Source organism: Nannizzia gypsea, genomic scaffold (assembly GCF_000150975.2).
Source record: "Nannizzia gypsea CBS 118893 supercont1.1 genomic scaffold, whole genome shotgun sequence".
Classification (NCBI taxonomy): domain Eukaryota; kingdom Fungi; phylum Ascomycota; class Eurotiomycetes; order Onygenales; family Arthrodermataceae; genus Nannizzia; species Nannizzia gypsea.
Window position 1 is genome coordinate 475336 of NW_003345201.1, and position 18059 is coordinate 493394.

The window sequence follows — 18059 nt, forward strand, 5'->3', positions numbered from 1 at the left end:
ATGGAAACATTGGAGTCAAATGCATGATGCACTGTGACTAGACGGGGGTAACTAATAGCACTGTCTGCTATAGCCAGATGCTCTCCACCATTAGAGCAGAACGTCTTATAGACCAGGAAGCACTCGATGGTCGTTCGGATGTAATAATATGCACATCCTAAGAGCTTCGATCGCGCCTTGCCCCTGACTAAGCAGCCCAGCGACTTCCTTGCTTCACAGGTCGCTCCACCCTTAAGAGAAATATCCCTACGTCATATCAGACTTATTCTCACGACGTGTTGTGACTGTTGATGTTTACATTTTGCACGTAGATTGCACCTTTTGACGATAACTGAGGGCTGATCTGCTGATCTGCTGCTGCGTGGGCTTTTGCATAGCTAACCGTCTTGAGATAACTATCCGATCACATTTATTCTGCTCTAACTAGTCTGTCGGCACCTTAACCGTGCTCGGTATTTTCGAGGGGTTGAAAAAACTTAGGAAAGGGAACAGTCTGTAAGAGTCTTGATTGCGTGTAATATACACTCTCAACTAATACGAATGTAGCCCCCTGATATCAAGCTTGCCACAAGAGAAAGAAAAAAAGGGGACAAATGAAGAGAAAGTATCTTCCTGTAGATGCGCTCCAGGCGTGGGCAAGACTCAACAGTGTCACTTTTCACGGTGTCGAGATCAAACAGCCTCCTTATGACGGCGAGGACATTGACAAGGGCTCAGCCATTCTCGCAGTTGGCTCCCTTGATAGCCAGGAGCCTATACTGGACGAGCCGGGCCTCGAGCCAGAGATCCTCATTAAAGTCCCACCCGATCTCGTCCTCTCCAGGGAAACGGTGGAAACTCATGCAAAGTCTGACAAGTACCTAAAGGATGTCTTGGACGCAGTCGGTGATTTTGGGAAGGTTAGTGCCCTTGCGTTTCCGGTTGCCCATGTTTCAAGAAGCTAGATTGCACAACTATGTTCGTACATCGGATGTATGCATGGATAAATCTGGACTATTAGGCTAATATTTCTTATAGGGATCTAGAGGTGCCATACTGATATTCTTGTTGCTCTTAATCACGCATTCAAGCGTAGAAAAGGGAGAACAGGTGGGTATTTCGTCCCCATGGACAGAGTATATCAAGTTTTTTCCGGCGGTCTACGAGCTTCCTACGTTCTATACGCTGGAAGAACGAGAGCTACTACGCGGGACTTCCCTGGAGCCTTCTTTAGACACCAAGATGCAGTCTCTAGCCCGGGAATTCGACCATTTACGAGATAGTACGTTTAACATCCCCTGGTGTCAGAAAGAGTGGTGGCACCCTGAGACAGGGCAGCTCGAGTTCGACGACTGGAAAGTCGTCGACGCAATGTATAGATCTCGCGTAATGGATTTGCCAGGAATGGGTCATGCAATGGTACCTTGCATTGATATGGCAAACCACGTGGCTGGGGATAAGACCGCAGCCCGGTATGAGACAGACACCGAAGGCAACGCAGTGCTACAACTGCGGTGGGGTCAACGACTCAAAGAGGGAGAAGAAGTTACCATCTCGTAAGTTTGGATCTTCGAGCCACAGAATTAATTGAAGAGATCGCCACAGGGGGGGCGATTGAGAGACTTAAGTGACTGACCGTTGAGCAGATATGGGGACAGCAAGGGGGCATCAGAAATGATATTCTCCTACGGCTTCCTGGACCAAGGTTTGAAAAGTGCTCAGCAACTCCTTCTCGATCTTGATATCCCTGATGATGACCCACTTAAGCCACCCAAACGGGCTGTATGCGAAGACGGCCCTGGGGTTCGTATTTTTGATGCGGGAGACGGCCAGGACCAAAACACCACTTGGCGCAGCGACTTCGTCTGGTGGATTTGCGTCAACGAGGAGGATGGACTGGAATTCCGGGTGTTACAGTCAAACGATGGGGGAAGAGACCTGCGGGTATTCTGGAAGAAGGAAGAAATAACCGGCCCTCGAAAACTAGGTGAATTTTTGGCAGGGGATCCAAGATGGGATATCTTCCAGCTGCGAGCTGTGGTGATAATCCAGGAACGCGTCGCCAACCAACTTGCCCTATTGCAGGCAACTAAAGATTATGTCAGGGGGCTGGCAGATAAGGTGGACGATGCGCTTATTCGAAGGTCTGTTTGGGATACGGTCATGAAGTTTCGGTCTCTCGAAGAGAGCCTTCTAATGAGAAGTAACCGTGATCTAGACGAAAAGGTTGGCTCCAGTCCCGTCCCTTCTTTTTCTTCTTTGTCGGCTTTGACACGTGTGAAAATGCTAATTTTGCGGCCGGTTACTTTCGCAGAAGCTAGAGTTGCTTGAATCGAAAACCGTTCAAGCGTACCTTAACTCTCAATATTCTTCTGCAGAGATTGATGAAGATTTCTCCTAAGGCTACCAATTACTGGACAGCATTTATTATCCATGCGAGATATTTCCGTTAGGAAGCATTTTAGCGTCCCGCTGATTGGGCATATTCATTTTTCCAAGTTTAGCTTGGCGTGTTCGATGGGATATTCCAGAAAGCTAGTATTCGTCAATTAATAGCGAATAGGAAATAGGGGAACTTGCCCTGAACGATTCAGACAGATCTCACCGTTAGCCTAATTTGGTGCGAAGTTCCTGTTCGTATATATAAAATAATGGTGCAGGCCTCTTAGTTAGCGTGTTGTACTCCACACTCACCAAAAAGGGAAAAGACGACCTCCTAACTCAAAAGCGGGTGAATTTGAGCGGGTATTTATATCTTGGAAAACGAGAGGATATTCTTCAGTCCGTGCCCGTGGAGAAACACGTTTCGCGTGATTCCTTAGATCTGCTTAACTAGCCCCTTTGGATAGCGTTCCGTGAACGGCGCATTTTCCTTATAAGGGTGGCGGGCTGTCGACGAGACAAGAATCCATGCTGGCTGTTTGGCCTGAGAGCTCCTCCTTGCTTGTGGTTAGGGATTCGCGGTCCTAATAGCTCTCTTTTCGAGGTGTCCCCAGTGGCATTTGTGGCCTCCCCCTGACGGTACAATAGGCTATAGCGCCATGATCTGGTTGGTTCATACGAGAAATGAAGAGTCTCCAACTACTCCTGCGCTGCCCAATTATGGGGATATGGGACCCTTTCCGACACGGTTGAACTTAAAATCAGGCGAGCAATATTAGTGTACTTGAGATTCAGCCTTGAACAAAACCTGCAAGGTCCTTCGAGCCAGCCCATGGATGGAAGGTGATGCGTCAAATTCCAGTTTTCCCCCCTAGCCTCCCCCCTTCCTCTCTTTCACCTTCACTTTACGGAGTAATGTTGTGCATTCTTGTTGTGCATTCTGTACTCTGTACGGAGTACTCAGTGTGGTTGTACAAGAGTACAGCTGCAGCGTAACGCAGTAGCTCGATGTCAAAGAGAGAGGCTCAGTTAAGCCGAGGGAAGAAATCAAACCTTGCGATGCCCGTGATAAATGCAAGGAAGTCTTGCGTCTAGAATGGCGCACGAACCGTGCAGATCGCTCTGCAGCCGTTGTTTGTCTGGCGTTTGGCATAATTATAATATAAGTTGGGAAGCCGATGCCGGTAACTCGGTGTCTTGGCTAAGAGTATATCTGAATCTCGACAGATCCCGGAGACAGAGCGTTGGATTCCTAACCTCATCAAGATCGTTGCTCCTTGTCTTAGTTTGAGCATCTCCTTTTCCGGGAAATAACTGTGGTACTGACTATTTTATGGGGATTTGCCGCGGGAAAGCAAAAGAACGGTAGGAGCGCCACTGCGGATGATAGACAGGGCCCGTGGCTCGACTAAGGTAGCGCCGAAAAAGAACGGTTAAGCTCTCGTGTCGTTGGTAAAACAGGGGAAGACCCAATGTTCTAGGGAAGATTGAGAAGATTCCGGTCTGGTTCGATATATGGAGACTGATATTGTCTCTTCTGCAAGTTGCTAAAGGTTAAGGGAAAAGGGTTCCCAAAAAGGTTAAAAAACAAGAAATGTGGACAACTCTGTTACTGGTTGAAAAGTTGGAAGCTTGCTTTATGACGAAAGGCCATCGAAGGACTGTGCAGGAAGCATGGAGATTCTCCATCAGACAGAGACGAGCTTAACGAGAGGGCTCTCCGCTCATGCATCGGAGTAGGGCAGGATCAGGCTAAGGCGTGGCTGATATTCGCATGATTCTTTTCTTTTTCTTCTGGCTCTCTCCTCTCCTCTCCTCATCAGGAACATGAGGTCTCTTTTCTTATGTTGTTATCTCCATATCTTCGTAGACCTGCACGCTCGCTCCTCCACCGTCATCGACCCACGACTAAAAGGTCCTCCTCGTGGTTTCAAGAAAGACATGGCTCCGGGACGTGGCTCCAGGCCCGTGGAAATGCGACATGAAGCCACTGTAACTGCAACGGTTGGTGGTAGTACCAACAGCGTTTCAGTGAGCGTGACAGCTCGTGCATCTGATGAAGTGTAGGGAAGCACTCTAGGTCAGGCCAGGTCTTGTGCTGTGCTTGCAAGGGATGCTGCAAGGAAGGTCAGATCATCAGATCCAGGAGAGGGACCAGTAGAGGGACCAGCAGAGGGCTGAGTTGCGGCCAGGCATCGTGACTTTTTCGTCTCTTCGGTCTGTTTTGCTTGCTCTTCGTACGCTTTCTGTTAGCTCTGGGTCTTTCTTGCTTTTAGTCCCGAGTTCCTCCCGGTGGATATTTCGATGTTGGAAGTTTCGACGTTGCCGAGCCGCGCAGAGACTCCTTTCGTCCGGGGCCTTGGCAGAAGTACTACTACCCCCGAGGTCACTTGGGCCCGACAGCGGAGACAGGCCCTTTTTCATCGATAAGAGATGACGATGACGATGACAACAGCGGTGGCTGATGATCGGGTTGTTTGTTTGTCGCCTTGTCCGTCGTGCTGGCGGGCAGACGTTGAAGTCGAGTTTTAACCCGGCGTGAGCTGAGCGTTCAAGGAGACAGGATAAGAAAGGGGTGCATGACCAAATGGGGAAAACAAGACGGCAAAGGGAGTCGAGTCCATTGGAGAAACGAGAGAGAAGAGAAGAATACAAAAAAATCAACTATAAAAATAAAAATAAATAAGAAAAAAGTACAAATTTAAGAAAGTCAAAAGAAAAAGCAACGAAAACGGAAGATGAAGAACTAGGTTCACCTAGACAGAGCTCGGGTTTTTGTTAACCATGGATGACTGAGTATACTGGGGGGAAAGAAGAGGAGACGATCTTCAATGCATCTTAACTGGTCATCCTAACGCTTTTGCAAGACTCTGCAGGTGTTTAAAAAGATATATACTTATCTCTGGGGGGCAGATCTGCCCATGTCTAATTAGCCCTCTAGATTCTTCTTATATATTATTCTTTTTTTTTTTTGCATTTCCCTCCAAGCAGGCAGGGCAAGAGAACTAGGAATAGTGGAAGCGTACCTACTTGAAAAACCCCTCACGATGGCTGAGGAGCCATAACACACATCCTTGCTCATCGTTGAACTACTTCCTCCCAGCAAGACCAAGATATACAAGGACGAAAGGGGGCTGGACTCTTCTCTCCTAGTCTGCCTGTCTTGTCCCTCGAGAAACAAAAAGGAACGATCCTCCCCTGGTCCCATCTTATTGATCTCGGAATACCTACCGGTGGTCAAATATCAGCAACAATCGAGAGTGAGACAGCAAGAGGGTAGCTAGCATGCCAGGCATCTTACCCATGAAGGTCATCAAGGTCGGGAGTAATTCACAAAGCAGAGTTGCTCAAGCCTGTGACCGGTGTCGGAGCAAGAAGATTCGATGTGATGGCATCCGGCCGTCATGCTCGCAGTGCACGAATGTCGGCTTCGAATGCAAGACGAGCGATAAGCTTAGCAGAAGGGCGTTTCCCCGTGGTTATACCGAGTCCCTGGAGGACAGAGTCCGGTCTCTGGAGGCTGAAGTACGGGAGCTTAAGTCCCTGTTGGATGAGAAGGATGAGAGGATAGACGTCCTCACTCGGCTTCAATCGTTTTCTCTCTCCTCCCAAAAGGCAACTTCATCCCCAGTGTCGAACATTTCCACATCACCAGCCGGCTATTACCCACGGCCGCCCCAGACGTCACGGAATGAGGGAGAAGATCTCATATACGTCCAGCAATCAGCACGCTCCATCTCAAAGCCATCGGATGATACGTCTTTCACCGGACATTCCAGCACACGGTCTTTCATAGGTAAACCAAGTTTTTCTTCTCCTTCCCCTGTTTGCATTCCGGGACTGATTTCGTTGTCAAATTAAGACTCATTTTCTGTTCGACTCGAAAGGAGCGGCAAGTCGCCAACAACCGCATTGGCAGACGCCCTGCTTTGTGCGCCTTCGTTGAATGCACGAAGGCATGAGGATATCACTCCATCCAACATTCTCCCTCGTCTGGTGTCAGATCGGCTATTGAACATTTTCTTCCAAGAATGGGCACCACTATACCCCATTGTCCATCGTCCGGAAATTCTGAAGTTATACAGCCAGTATACGACCAATCCAGACGCCATCGAAGCGGATCACTATGCATTCGCACAGTTGAACTTGATTTTCGGCATTGCTGCCATCTCATCCACGGTACGCCTAAGCCTGGGTAACCCTTCCCGGTATTGAATCGGCCAAGTTTGAGCTAACCGTTGGCCTCCGTCACAGTCTCGCGTACCACAGGATCCCCTGTTCTTTGAACGGCATTGGATACCGAAGCTGAAGATGCTTGCAAATGATATCTCACTGACCACGCTGCAGTGTTATGTTCTTGCTCAAGTATATTATTCCATCAAGGCAGATTATCGAAGTCTCCTGCACTACCGGGGCCTTGGTGTTTCGATATGTCTTCAATTGGGCCTTCATCACAGCCAAGAGAGATTCTCTCTCAACCCTCTAGTAAGCGAAACGCGAAAGAGGGTATTCTGGTGCCAATATACTCTTGATAGGTATGTTCTCATCACCGTCAATATCCAGGGAATGTTGAGCTGGACGCGTCACTCTAACGATCTTTGAACATGCAGATTCGGAGCTGCCTTCACAGGGCTGCCCGTGCTATTAGCTGAGGCGGACATCTCAACAGAGTACCCAGCAGACGTTGATGATGAAAATGTCACGGAAACGGGCTTCGTTCCAACCATCCCGGAGGAGTCGACGAGGATGTCATCCGCTCTGGCTCTATTCTCAGCCTCACGTATCCTCCATCGAGTGCTCGAGGACCTCTACCCTTCTCCTGCAGGCTATGAAATCTCTCTCTCCACGGTCCACTCGCTGGCGGAAAACCTGGACGAGTGGTTGAAGAATCTCCCTGCCCACCTTCAACTCACATTCCTGCTCGACAAGCCCAATGCCTCAGTTGCAAGCAGCCGATCAATATTGCTGGTAAGTTGGAATAAAGTGTTGTCACTGAAAGGGCGCGTGCAAGTTCACTAAAACTAACATCCTGGACACTAGTCGACGGTCTATTACTTTATTCGCACCCTGATCCGCCGCCCAGCGGTCTCCTTCGGCTCATCCGATAGCTCATCGCCATCGATGCTGTCTCTTGTAGACTCAGCCAAACACATTATACAACTCCTCAGACTACTCGAGGACCGTCGGATGAGCCTTTCGTTATGTATGAACAAACGCGAACTGATTCTGATCTCTGGTCTTGGCCTGCTCTGGCAAAACCTCCAGCTTGGCCGGGACAGCAAGCTGGTTAAGGATGCTCAGAAGAGTCTGACAGCTACTGTCTCGCTACTGGAGAATGAATCCATCGAGGCTGCACTGGAGTTCACCTCGTTGATAAACCTAGTGTCGGATTCTGACCGGCCAATGCCAGACCAAGCTGCCAGCGGCGGCGTGCAAGAATTCGTGTCGAAGATGAAAAGACCTCGCCTGTCATTCTCGTCTGAGCCTGGTGTATCGACACAGATGAGGGACGACCTTCGCAGGGCAAACATGAGGCTATCATCGCCTAGGATGTCACGCAGCGTTCGGTCATCGAGCTCGCATAGCAGCAGCTCCTACGATCAGCGTGACCAGATTCAACAACCTCACCAAGTCCATCCCGGCATGCACTCTGGACAAACTAATCTTGGCTATGTCCCCCTTCAGGTTAAAAAGGATAATAAGAAGCAGATGCAGCCAGGATATAATGCTCAAGTGGGGATGACTGAATGGGACCATGCTCTCAACGACATTGATGGCGGGCATGGCAATATATTCCCTGGAATATACAGCAGCAACGAGTGCGGACAGGCTCCGGGTGCATTCAATACCCTCAGCCCGAGTTACCCGCCATCTCAACAGTCAACACCGGCACTTGGCATGACTGTTTTGCACTCATCTCCTGATAGTATGCACGGGTGGCCTCAAGAATCATGGACTGCGGCTCCACGAACCGCCATACCGCGCAGCCATCCACATCCCAGTCACAGCGGCGCCAATCCAGCGAATGGCGGCACGCCAGCAGAATCTCCTTCAGCATATAATGACGGCAGGAACTTAGACATGAGAGACCAGCATATAGCTCAGGCTCACTCGAACGCCCATGAAGGGAATAATGGCCACATCCATACCTGTGCGCCACCCTTAAACCCGTTTGAAGCGATGGTTATGCCGCATAACCTCGATTCTATGCAAGGAACCCCCAACTTCAATGTCTCCGTCACGAGCGGCTGGGGCCAACACTCTGTGATGTAAAGCAGTACTCCGTCCCGGCCATCCAGCCGACCTCTCCCTTTTTTTTTCATTTTTATTTTTTATTTTATTTCTGCGCTAGAATGGGGGAAAGAAACAAAACAAACGGAAAGAAAAAAGATATATACAACAGGGCATCCCTAAATAATAATTATATACAGCTGGATTATATATATTTATATATTTTCGGCAACACCAATCTACTAGATTAATATCTAGTCAGTGGCTTCTGGTGCCGTTTGGGTCTTCAACAATTGGGTTTTTGGGTGTTATGCGTGGGTTAGTTGCTGCGCCTTTGCTGGCTTTTTTTTTAGCATTGTTCGTTCTTTTTTATTTAGTTACTTACCCTGCTATCGTTTGTAATAATAGCAAGCATCAATCTATAGTTAGTTGGCCGAGCGCAGTTATTTATTCCAGAGGCAGGCCAGGAATAACTACTGCGGAATGGTACGGAGTCCACTTATAGTTGGTTCGTTGATACATTTCCTGGAGCATATGTTGTTTGTGTAACATATAACTAAATGACTCGCAGTAAACGTAAACCGCAATCGGTCATTGGATAGATGTGCATTGCATGTCATGTCATGCACAGAATTCCCGGGCACAAACCGCTAGTTATGTATATGTATCTCAAGCGACGCCTTTTCGAGCTTATCTGTTCACAGATCTGTAGCCAACGCCAATGACCGCCTGCAGCCAGCCATGTCGAAGAGATGAAGAGACTGGCAGCCCACCAACCAGCACTTAGCCAATGAATATCCAGTCTCTCTGCACCTGGGAATTCCGGTTGGTTAGAGTAAGGTGGAAAGATGAGCCAGGGATGAAGGCGGCCCCCTGTTCTTCATGTGGAACTGGGACGCGGTAACGAGTGAACTAGTTAACGGTGCATGTAGTTATGACGTTGCTGGCCGCGGGCACCCTAGCTCATCAACACCACTCGTATAAAAGAATTACACTCTGGACAAGGTGATGCCTGGTTGAAGAGTGAAGAGGACAGCGAGCACAAGTAGAGGGAAGGGATGAGGGCTCGGCGCAGCCTCGATGTGATTTGACTGCGGCTTCAGCTCCGAGCTGGGAACGAACAAGCTGCATGTAAGTGCATACAGCAAGCATACGGAGTGCCGGTAACTAATATATGCTGCTGGCAATGTCAAGGAACTCCTTCGTTTGGACGTCTCAGCAGCCTTCTCTTTTAGCTGGCTTGCGACTTGTGGCAGCCATCCAGGCCCTCGCAGGCTCCCAACGGCTCCATGTCTGTGTGTCCGTCTTTGCCTGACTCCTCAACGGCCCCTGGCGGGATTCCCTTATTCGATCATCCCGGCCGATAGTTAGGTTCGTCCACCATCGCGGTCGGCTATAGTGGTTATCACGCTGAAACGGCCCTTTTGTAAGCTGCCCGGGCCGGCCAGCCGTCGAACCTGGGCTCGAATCCTGCCCTCGACGAGCCCGCCGCTTGTCCTCCCCTCGCCGCCCTCTCCTTCGCTCCTTGTCCGCTCTTTCGTGTCTTTGTCCTCCGTCTTTTTCTTTTTCGCTTTGCCTTCGCCTTCGCTGTCGTTGTCGTTGTTGATATTCAAAAACGCGTGGAGCTGGTTTGGTGGTAGAGCAGCCAATAAAACGCACTGCACTAGGCGTATCGCCGCGTAAAATACACATCATGCCCCAATGATCGCCCATTGTATCCTCCCATGAACCCGGTACCGACGTAATTTATCCTGCGTGATTTAACTCCCAGGCCCCACCCCCTTGTCCGCCTTTCGGGAACTTCAGAGTTTTAGCAACTTCTTCACTTTTCGTCTTTCTTCATCTTCGGTTTTTCTTCTTCTTCTTCTTCTTCTTTCAACCGTCTTATATCCTCCCAAGTCTCCTGCTGGCACTGAGATATTTAGACATTTCAGCGTCTTCTGTTGCTCTCGCCAGTCTTGCTGATTTCAAGCTCGTAACCACTCGAGCTGCTTCTGAACACCCGCTATATACTACCCCGCATAGAGCTGTTTCATATACACATTCGCCATCATGGGATACTCAGAGATCGACCAGAAGGCCATCAACACCATCCGTATCCTCGCTGTGAGTGCTTCTCTCTCGATACACACTGTTTTCTGTCTGGACATGTGGTTTCTCTGTCGTTGTTCTGGGCGGCTGGTCGGGCGGTTAATGACACCCCGCATCGGCCTGATATTTCGAACCTGGGAACAGGCGCCCTTCAAACCCACCCCTTCAGCCCATACACGGCATATTCACCACCACAAAGACTTCGAATTGATGCTAATTGACTCGATTCCAGGTCGATGCCACCGCAGTTCCTAACTCCGGCCACCCCGGAGCACCTATGGGACTTGCTCCAACGTCCCATGTCCTGTTCAACAAGTTCATGCACTTCAACCCAAAGAACCCACACTGGCCCAACAGAGATCGTTTCGTTCTCTCGTACGTCAAGCCTCCCCCATGTATCTTTGCCGGAGAGAGTGGCCCTCAATTGGTGTGAGTGGATGCAGGATGGTAGCTAACTTAATGGCCACAGAAATGGACACGCCTGTGTTCTACAATATACCCTCCTCCACCTTTTTGGATATGCCCTGTCCATGGATGACATGAAGGCCTTCAGGGTTAGTTTTAGCTCCCCGGCAACCTGCTCGGCTGTTCTGCCTCTCCCATTTCATTCACTAATTGCCACGGATAGAAACTTGGCAGTATCACTCCCGGCCATCCTGAAGCTCACGACACTCCTGGAGTCGAAGTCACAACTGGACCCCTCGGCCAGGGAATTGCCAACGCTGTTGGTCTCGCCGTTGCCCAGGCTCACTCTGCCGCTGTTTTCAACAGACCAGGATACAACTTGTTCGACAACTACACCTACTGCATCTTCGGTGATGGATGTGCTATGGAAGGTGTTGCCAGTGAGGCCGCCAGTTCTGCTGGCCACCTTAAGCTTGGCAACTTGATCTGCTTGTATGACGATAACCATGTCTCTATCGGTATGACGTCCTCTCTCTCTCTTTTAAAATGACTATCTTTACTTACTGACTTATGATTAGATGGTGACACCAAGTGTGCCTTCACTGAAGATGTGTCAGCCCGCTTCGAGTCCTACGGATGGCACGTTCAGCACGTCGAGAACGGTGACCATGACTTGGAGGCCATCGAAGCTGCCATCCAAAAGGCTAAGGAAGTCACCGACAAGCCTTCCATGATCAAGATCACCACCACCATTGGTTTTGGTTCCCTCCTCCAGGGCACCGGTGGCGTTCACGGCAACCCCCTCAAGGCCGATGACACCAAGCAGCTAAAGAAGGCGTTTGGATTCAACCCCGAAGAGACCTTCGTCGTTCCTCAGGAAGTCTATGACCTTTACCACCGCCGCTCCGCTGAGGGTGCGGCCAAAGAGCAAGAGTGGAACAACCTCTTTGCTAAGTACGCACAGGAGTACCCCAAGGAGCATGCCGACCTCACTCGTCGTTTGACCGGTGAGCTCCCAGAGGGTTGGGAGAAGTCCTTGCCCGTATACTCCCCAAGTGACCCAGCCATTGCATCCCGCAAGCTCTCCGAGGCCGTGATTGAGAAGATCTACGATGTCATCCCAGAATTCGTCTGTGGATCTGCTGACTTGACTGGCTCCAACAACACCCGCTGGAAGAAGGCTGTTGACTTCCAGCCACCATGCCTTGGTATTGGTGAATATTCCGGCCGTTACTTCAGATACGGTGTTCGTGAGCATGGTATGGCTGCCATGATGAATGGTATGGCTGCCTACGGCACCATGCTCCCTGCTGCCGGAACTTTCCTCAACTTCGTCTCCTACGCTGCCGGAGCTGTCCGTCTGTCTGCCCTATCTGGTGTTCGCGTCATCTACGTTGCAACGCACGACTCGATCGGCTTGGGAGAAGACGGCCCAACCCATCAGCCCATCGAAACCCTTGCCCACTTCCGTGCCCTTCCCAACCTGATGGTCTGGCGCCCAGCTGATGGTAACGAGACCAGCGCTGCTTACTACTCTGCCCTCACCGCCAAAACCACCCCCTCCATCCTTGCCCTGACCCGTCAGAACCTCCCACAGCTCGAGGGCTCGACCATCCAGAAGGCTCTCAAGGGTGGATACGTTGCCGTTGAGGCCGAAAATGCCAACATCACCATTGTCAGTACCGGATCTGAGGTCGGTATCTGTATCGATGCTGCCAAGTACCTCAAGGAGAAGCACAACGTTGTTGCCCGCATTGTCTCCATGCCTTGCTTCGAAGTGTTCGATGCTCAGGACAAGGAGTACAGACTTAGCGTCATCCCTGATGGCATCCCATCTCTCAGCGTTGAAGTCATGAGCACCCTTGGCTGGGAGAGATACTCACATGAACAATTCGGTCTCAACCGCTTCGGTGCCTCTGGCCCATACAAGGACGTTTATGCTGTAAGTTTCAACCTATATCTACATCTCACCTATATTCTCTATACTAACAGTGTCATATACAGAAATTTGAATTCACCCCAGAAGGTATCAGCAAGCGTGCCATCGCCACCCTAGATTTCTACAAGGGCGTCACTGTCCGCTCCCCGATCAACCGTGCTTTCCAACAGCTCATTTAAACTGTCGCACGCGCTTTCCGGTCTCCTCTATTGTCTTTTCTTAGAAGCCTCGCCTTTTTTTTACATTACATTTACCGAGAGGTAAATGAGGCAGAAGCTCTGTTAACTAACGAAAGAGGAATTTTTTTACTATTTTTTCCCTTGTCAGTTAGAGCCATAGTTACCACCTTACTCACTTTAGTTACCCCTTTTTCACGATCAGACGAAGAAAATTTGAATTTATAATGATTTCATTTCTGTCTACAACGGAGTAAATGGTATAACTAACTAATGTGTAGAGAGTTGTAGATAAGATTGGTCACTGAGTTAATTAAAGGTTTGGTTCTGCCTCCTTTTTACCAATGTGTTTGTTATTCGCCAAATTTATTATCAGCCCATGCAACAAGCGGGGTGTTCAATTCTAGCTATATCCAAGTACCTCCGAAGCACATTTCTGCTCGATTAATCTTGGTTGGTCCTTTTACCCAACTCATTCCGATGATAACGAAATCTTGAAGGGAAAGATAAAATAAAAGGAGTATCAGTAAACCCGTTTATCATTTAAACTTAACTAGGTAGTTATCCAGTCAACTCATCTACTCGAGGGCCTTTCGAGCAAAGTTGGGCAGCACGAAGCTGGCACGGTGGACTTCCTGATTGTAGTATCTGCAGAGCTTATCCTCCTCTTCTCTGGTCCATTTACGAAGGGGTTCGCGGACATTGCGCTCTGCGTCCTTGCAGGCGACTAAGAAACCGATCTGACCGGATGGGTAGGTAGGGATAGTAGTGTAGGCGTACTCGACGACGGGGAAAACCTCACGCATGAGCTTCTTCAGCTCGGTGATCATGGAGAGGTGAAGCCATTGGTTTTCAGCTAGAGGTAGAAAACAAGCATATTTACTTCCCTAGTGAAATACTCGGGAAGTAAAATGTGTTTGAATAGTTAGCCTTGTCTGTCGTTTGGGAGGAAGCTACTTTCTTTGCGAAAAATAGAAAGAAAAAATCGGGAGAGTATGAGGGGATCGGGCGAAATATAACCTGAAATGGAGAAAATTAAAGTCAGGATACCGCCTCAATCTGAAGCGCAAACGAAGTGGACATGATAGCAAAGGGCAAACAAAACTAAGCAAAGGACGGAGAGGCGACGAACAACCTTGAGTGCTAATGACACCTCCTTCACGGAGAGCGCCATGTAGAAGCTCGAAGTATGGCTTCTGGAACAAGACCTCGGCTGGGCCTTCGGGGTCGGAGCTATCGGTGATAATAACGTCGAACTGGTTCTTCTGTTCCTCAAGGAATTTAAAACCGTCGCCGACGTGGACCTTAGCGTTGGGGTGCTGGAATCCGACGCTCATTCCGGGAAGGTATTTCTTAGATACTCGGATAACGGCCTGTGTTGTTCATTTCAGTGTCAATTGAGCCGGTCGATGGAGGGGCAATGTTTTGCGTGTATGGCGGGGTAACCAACCTCGTCGATATCACAGAGCACAGCTTCTTCGACAGTATCATGCTTGACAATCTCTCGAAGGACACCGCCGTCTCCTCCACCGATGACAAGGACTTTCTTGGGGTTGGGGTGGGAGTTCATGGCGAGGTGGGTGATCATCTCCTGGTATCTGTTGCCCCTCATGTCAGCACAACATCATTCAAGGGCAATTGCAGATGGCACGGCATACGAAAACTCATCTCGCTCAGTGCACTGAATAACATTGTCCAGGACCAAAACGGTGCCGTGGTCGCTGCTCTCAAAGACAAGGACATCTTGGTATTTGGACTTCTCATGGTGAAGAATCTGGTTGACCCGGAGGTTCATGGCCTGTCCGGGCCACATGTCGGAAACTTCAGAAAACCATCCATCTATTAAGGCAAAAACCGATTAGAATCAGTAACCTCGTGTATGATTGAAGTAAATAAAAAAGACTTCGCTGCCTCTTACGATTAAGGGCTTGAATATCTGTACGGTTCAATACATACCCTTAATGGTGGGGTGAGTGATCTCGCTCATCTTTGCGGTTGAATTAGAATTATGCGGCGTTCCAGCAGAGTTGCGATGCGATACAGCCCTGGCGTTAAACCTGTAGAGAGTCGGAGACAGCGAGTGGCTAGACGGTGCCTTCAAAGACAGACGTGTAAGTTGTGATGGTTTGAGATGATGGTGAAGAACTCCCATAGAGTGACCTGTGGGAACATTTAATTCTTTTTTTTTTATTTTTTTCCTTTTTTTTTCTCGAACCTTGGGAGCCCCTCCAGTGCCGTTTTATGGTCACGTGGAGATTATTAAGATTATGTTTATGTAAGGTGTATCTTAGATAAGCAAGCATTTGCTCTAGGGCAAAAGCGAGATAAGAGAACCCAAGAACATCAGTCACCCGCACCAGCAAGGGCAAGGCGAGCAGGGTGGAAAAGGATACATACACCCCTTGGAGCTCCAGGATACGCAAGGGAGGATGAATGTTAGCCCTGCGGGCATATACCCCATGTCGTGATGATCCCATCCCTGGACTGGAGGTCACAGGGACTATGTTGGAAGCCAGGGGCCAAAATTGAGCCTGTTCCCTGATGCATACATACGCTTCCCATACATATGCGTCTAGGGCCCTACGCTACCCACAGGTAACTATGCGGAAGCTCCTAAGCATTATTTCCAAAAGACATGAATTCTGGCAGATGGACGAAAACCACGAAGGGAATCTGGTTTGGAGCATTATCACCTAGCACTGTTCGTATGAAGTGGCGCATTTCGTCAACTGACACAGAGTCCTTACGACGAAGCGGCGTAGCACATAAGAAGCACCCTCGCCTCTTGGTGCTCAAGGTGCAGGCGGATCTAGAATGGCGACATGTGCGGAGCCATATGTATACGGGGGTTTATTTGGTGGCTTCCAAGGCCCCTTGACATATCCGATCCTGGGTCGTTTATTCGCTGGCATAAAACGGAATTTTTTATATCTCTAGGATGTTAGTTGTTACCATCTCACCGGACTCATATGATATCCAACAACAAAAATTTGTGTAAGGAATTTGCTATTGGCTGGAGCTACAAGAACAACACCGTGTTGGCTCTAGGATATCATTCAAAACACAACTGTCAGACCGTATCCCCACGGCTCTCAAATCACAGTACATATTACCCCCGGCCGTATCGATTATATCATCGCCTGCAGAGCTTTGTCGGCGGCTACTTGCAGCTTTACCCCCCAACTACGTAGTAGTGGATACGGCCGACAGATTTGTCGTCGTGGCCTGGAGGCACAGAACATTCAAATCCAGAGTACGACCGGTTTTATATGCTCATCTCCAATGTAATTTTTTGCTTTCCCCCATCCTTCCCTTCCATTTAGTTAACAATGTGGCAAAGTAAGTAGTGCAGTCATGGTTCAAACTTGCGTGTGTATTATGTCAAACCTCCCAGTGAGCAGCTCGACAGAAAACTTCTTGGTGGACACTTGACTAGTATTAGTTATATACAGTAACAGTCTAGCGATAAACCTCTCCCACACTCGGTTGGTAAAAACACAAATAGGCCCAGAAAATGTAGATGAAAAAAAAAATAAAATAGAAAAGTAAATTAAGCTTAACAAGTTTTCGGGAAAGGAAACTCAGTCCGGAGAGTTAGAAATTAAGGTGCCAAGTATAAAAGGGTCAAAATTAGCTGGTAAAGAGTGTATGAAAGATAGAGTAAGCGAAACCGTGGCACAAGCGGTAAAAGGAGCGGAAGAAAAAAAAAACAATAATCCCACTGGGTATTTGCCGGCCCTGTGAAGAAAATAAGGAACGTAGAATTATGTAAACCAGAGAGGGTCTTCCCTCAGAATGGTATGGTATTTGCACCGATGAAAGCCCGCCAAGTGCAATTGTAGCCAGATTATGGTGCCTTACGCGACGGTAGTGTGGATTGATTTATCGTAGTATGGCTCGGGAGTAGGAGTAGGGTATGAACTGGCAGAGAAGGTAGCCATATCGTACTTTGGTGTTGTGAATCCATGGCTGGTGCTGGGACTGTTGCTGCTTGTGCAAACAGGAGAGGTGGAAGGATCGGTAAATTGCATATTAGTTGGCAATTTCATCAGCTCTTGGACTTTCTTCCTTAGGCTCTCAACCTCGTTGGCCTGGGAATTGTATGACTGAAGAAGGCTCTGGTGTTGCTCGTGGAGAGCCTGTAGCTGACTTTCAAGGCCCTTGACATGTTTTTCCTTTCGTTCTCTGAATGCTCGCTGAGAAGCACGGTTTTGTGCCCGACGTCTCTGTATCGTGTGTTAGTAAACCGTGTAATTATGTACTAGGTAAGGATTTATGGTTCAACCTACCAGGTGCATGGAAGAGACTGGGCCCTTCTGGGTGGTTTTCCGCTCCCTCCGGTCTCCATTGTCTAGTGAAGTGGAGTCGATGTATTCCAGTGGGATCTTCTCTGGTGCTGGATAGTATGGAATCTGAGGGCTCCCGTATGATATCACATAGGGCGCAGGTTCAGAAGGGCTGATGCTCTGTCTCATATGCTACAGATTTGTTAGATTGGTTCTATGCCGTGGTTGTGAGAGGTATGAGAAGTTGTGTCTACTTACATATGTATCTGGGCTGGAGGATTCAGAGTATGATTCTGAGGGACTCTCATATGGTTGTGGGGCCATAGGGTAGGCATAGGTATTGATGTTAGGTAGTGATGGCAAAGCTTCGTAGAATGCCATGGTCACAGTGATGGTGACTATAGTGTATAGATGAACACAGGCGACAAGGAAAGGGCACCAAGGCGATTAATTAATATTATTCAATCGTAGTGATTGATCAACTGTCGCGATGTAAGAAGGAGGAAGAATAGTGTGCTAAGAGCCAGTGATGAAATGTGATGATGATTCCTGAATTCCTGGGAGAGCAAG

The 18059-nt window shown here is 48.8% G+C and overlaps 7 protein-coding genes across 7 annotated transcripts; 4 read left to right on the plus strand and 3 right to left on the minus strand.

Moving 5' to 3' along the window:
- Positions 1-593: 593 nt before the first annotated feature.
- MGYG_00167 (SET domain-containing protein) lies at positions 594-2380 on the plus strand (the record flags this gene model as incomplete). Its single annotated transcript, XM_003176028.1, has 4 exons — positions 594-899; positions 1018-1535; positions 1626-2205; positions 2294-2380. The coding sequence occupies 4 exons, from the start codon at positions 594-596 to the stop codon at positions 2378-2380; spliced, it is 1491 nt and encodes a 496-aa protein (XP_003176076.1).
- Positions 2381-4302: 1922 nt separating this feature from the next.
- MGYG_00168 (hypothetical protein) lies at positions 4303-4826 on the plus strand (the record flags this gene model as incomplete). The annotated part of the gene is made up of 3 exons (XM_003176029.1): positions 4303-4392; positions 4429-4488; positions 4638-4826. 3 exons carry the CDS (start codon positions 4303-4305, stop codon positions 4824-4826), a joined length of 339 nt encoding a protein of 112 aa, XP_003176077.1.
- An 820-nt stretch (positions 4827-5646) lies between these two features.
- On the plus strand, positions 5647-8634 carry MGYG_00169 (transcriptional activator protein acu-15; the record flags this gene model as incomplete). The annotated part of the gene is made up of 5 exons (XM_003176030.1): positions 5647-6157; positions 6224-6540; positions 6616-6896; positions 6972-7329; positions 7402-8634. 5 exons carry the CDS (start codon positions 5647-5649, stop codon positions 8632-8634), a joined length of 2700 nt encoding a protein of 899 aa, XP_003176078.1.
- A 1173-nt stretch (positions 8635-9807) lies between these two features.
- Positions 9808-10305, minus strand: MGYG_00170 (hypothetical protein; the record flags this gene model as incomplete). Its single annotated transcript, XM_003176031.1, has 1 exon — positions 9808-10305. The coding sequence occupies one exon, from the start codon at positions 10303-10305 to the stop codon at positions 9808-9810; it is 498 nt and encodes a 165-aa protein (XP_003176079.1).
- Positions 10306-10644: 339 nt separating this feature from the next.
- Positions 10645-13206, plus strand: MGYG_00171 (transketolase; the record flags this gene model as incomplete). Its single annotated transcript, XM_003176032.1, has 6 exons — positions 10645-10698; positions 10916-11058; positions 11153-11237; positions 11312-11606; positions 11667-13030; positions 13093-13206. 6 exons carry the CDS (start codon positions 10645-10647, stop codon positions 13204-13206), a joined length of 2055 nt encoding a protein of 684 aa, XP_003176080.1.
- Positions 13207-13781: 575 nt separating this feature from the next.
- On the minus strand, positions 13782-15222 carry MGYG_00172 (spermidine synthase; the record flags this gene model as incomplete). The annotated part of the gene is made up of 5 exons (XM_003176033.1): positions 15160-15222; positions 14862-15042; positions 14654-14801; positions 14336-14576; positions 13782-14059 (listed from the first exon to the last, which is right to left on the minus strand). The coding sequence occupies exons 1-5, from the start codon at positions 15188-15190 to the stop codon at positions 13782-13784; spliced, it is 879 nt and encodes a 292-aa protein (XP_003176081.1). The 5' UTR covers positions 15191-15222.
- A 1838-nt stretch (positions 15223-17060) lies between these two features.
- Positions 17061-17870, minus strand: MGYG_00173 (hypothetical protein; the record flags this gene model as incomplete). The annotated part of the gene is made up of 3 exons (XM_003176034.1): positions 17061-17429; positions 17493-17681; positions 17748-17870. The coding sequence occupies 3 exons, from the start codon at positions 17868-17870 to the stop codon at positions 17061-17063; spliced, it is 681 nt and encodes a 226-aa protein (XP_003176082.1).
- Positions 17871-18059: the final 189 nt, after the last annotated feature.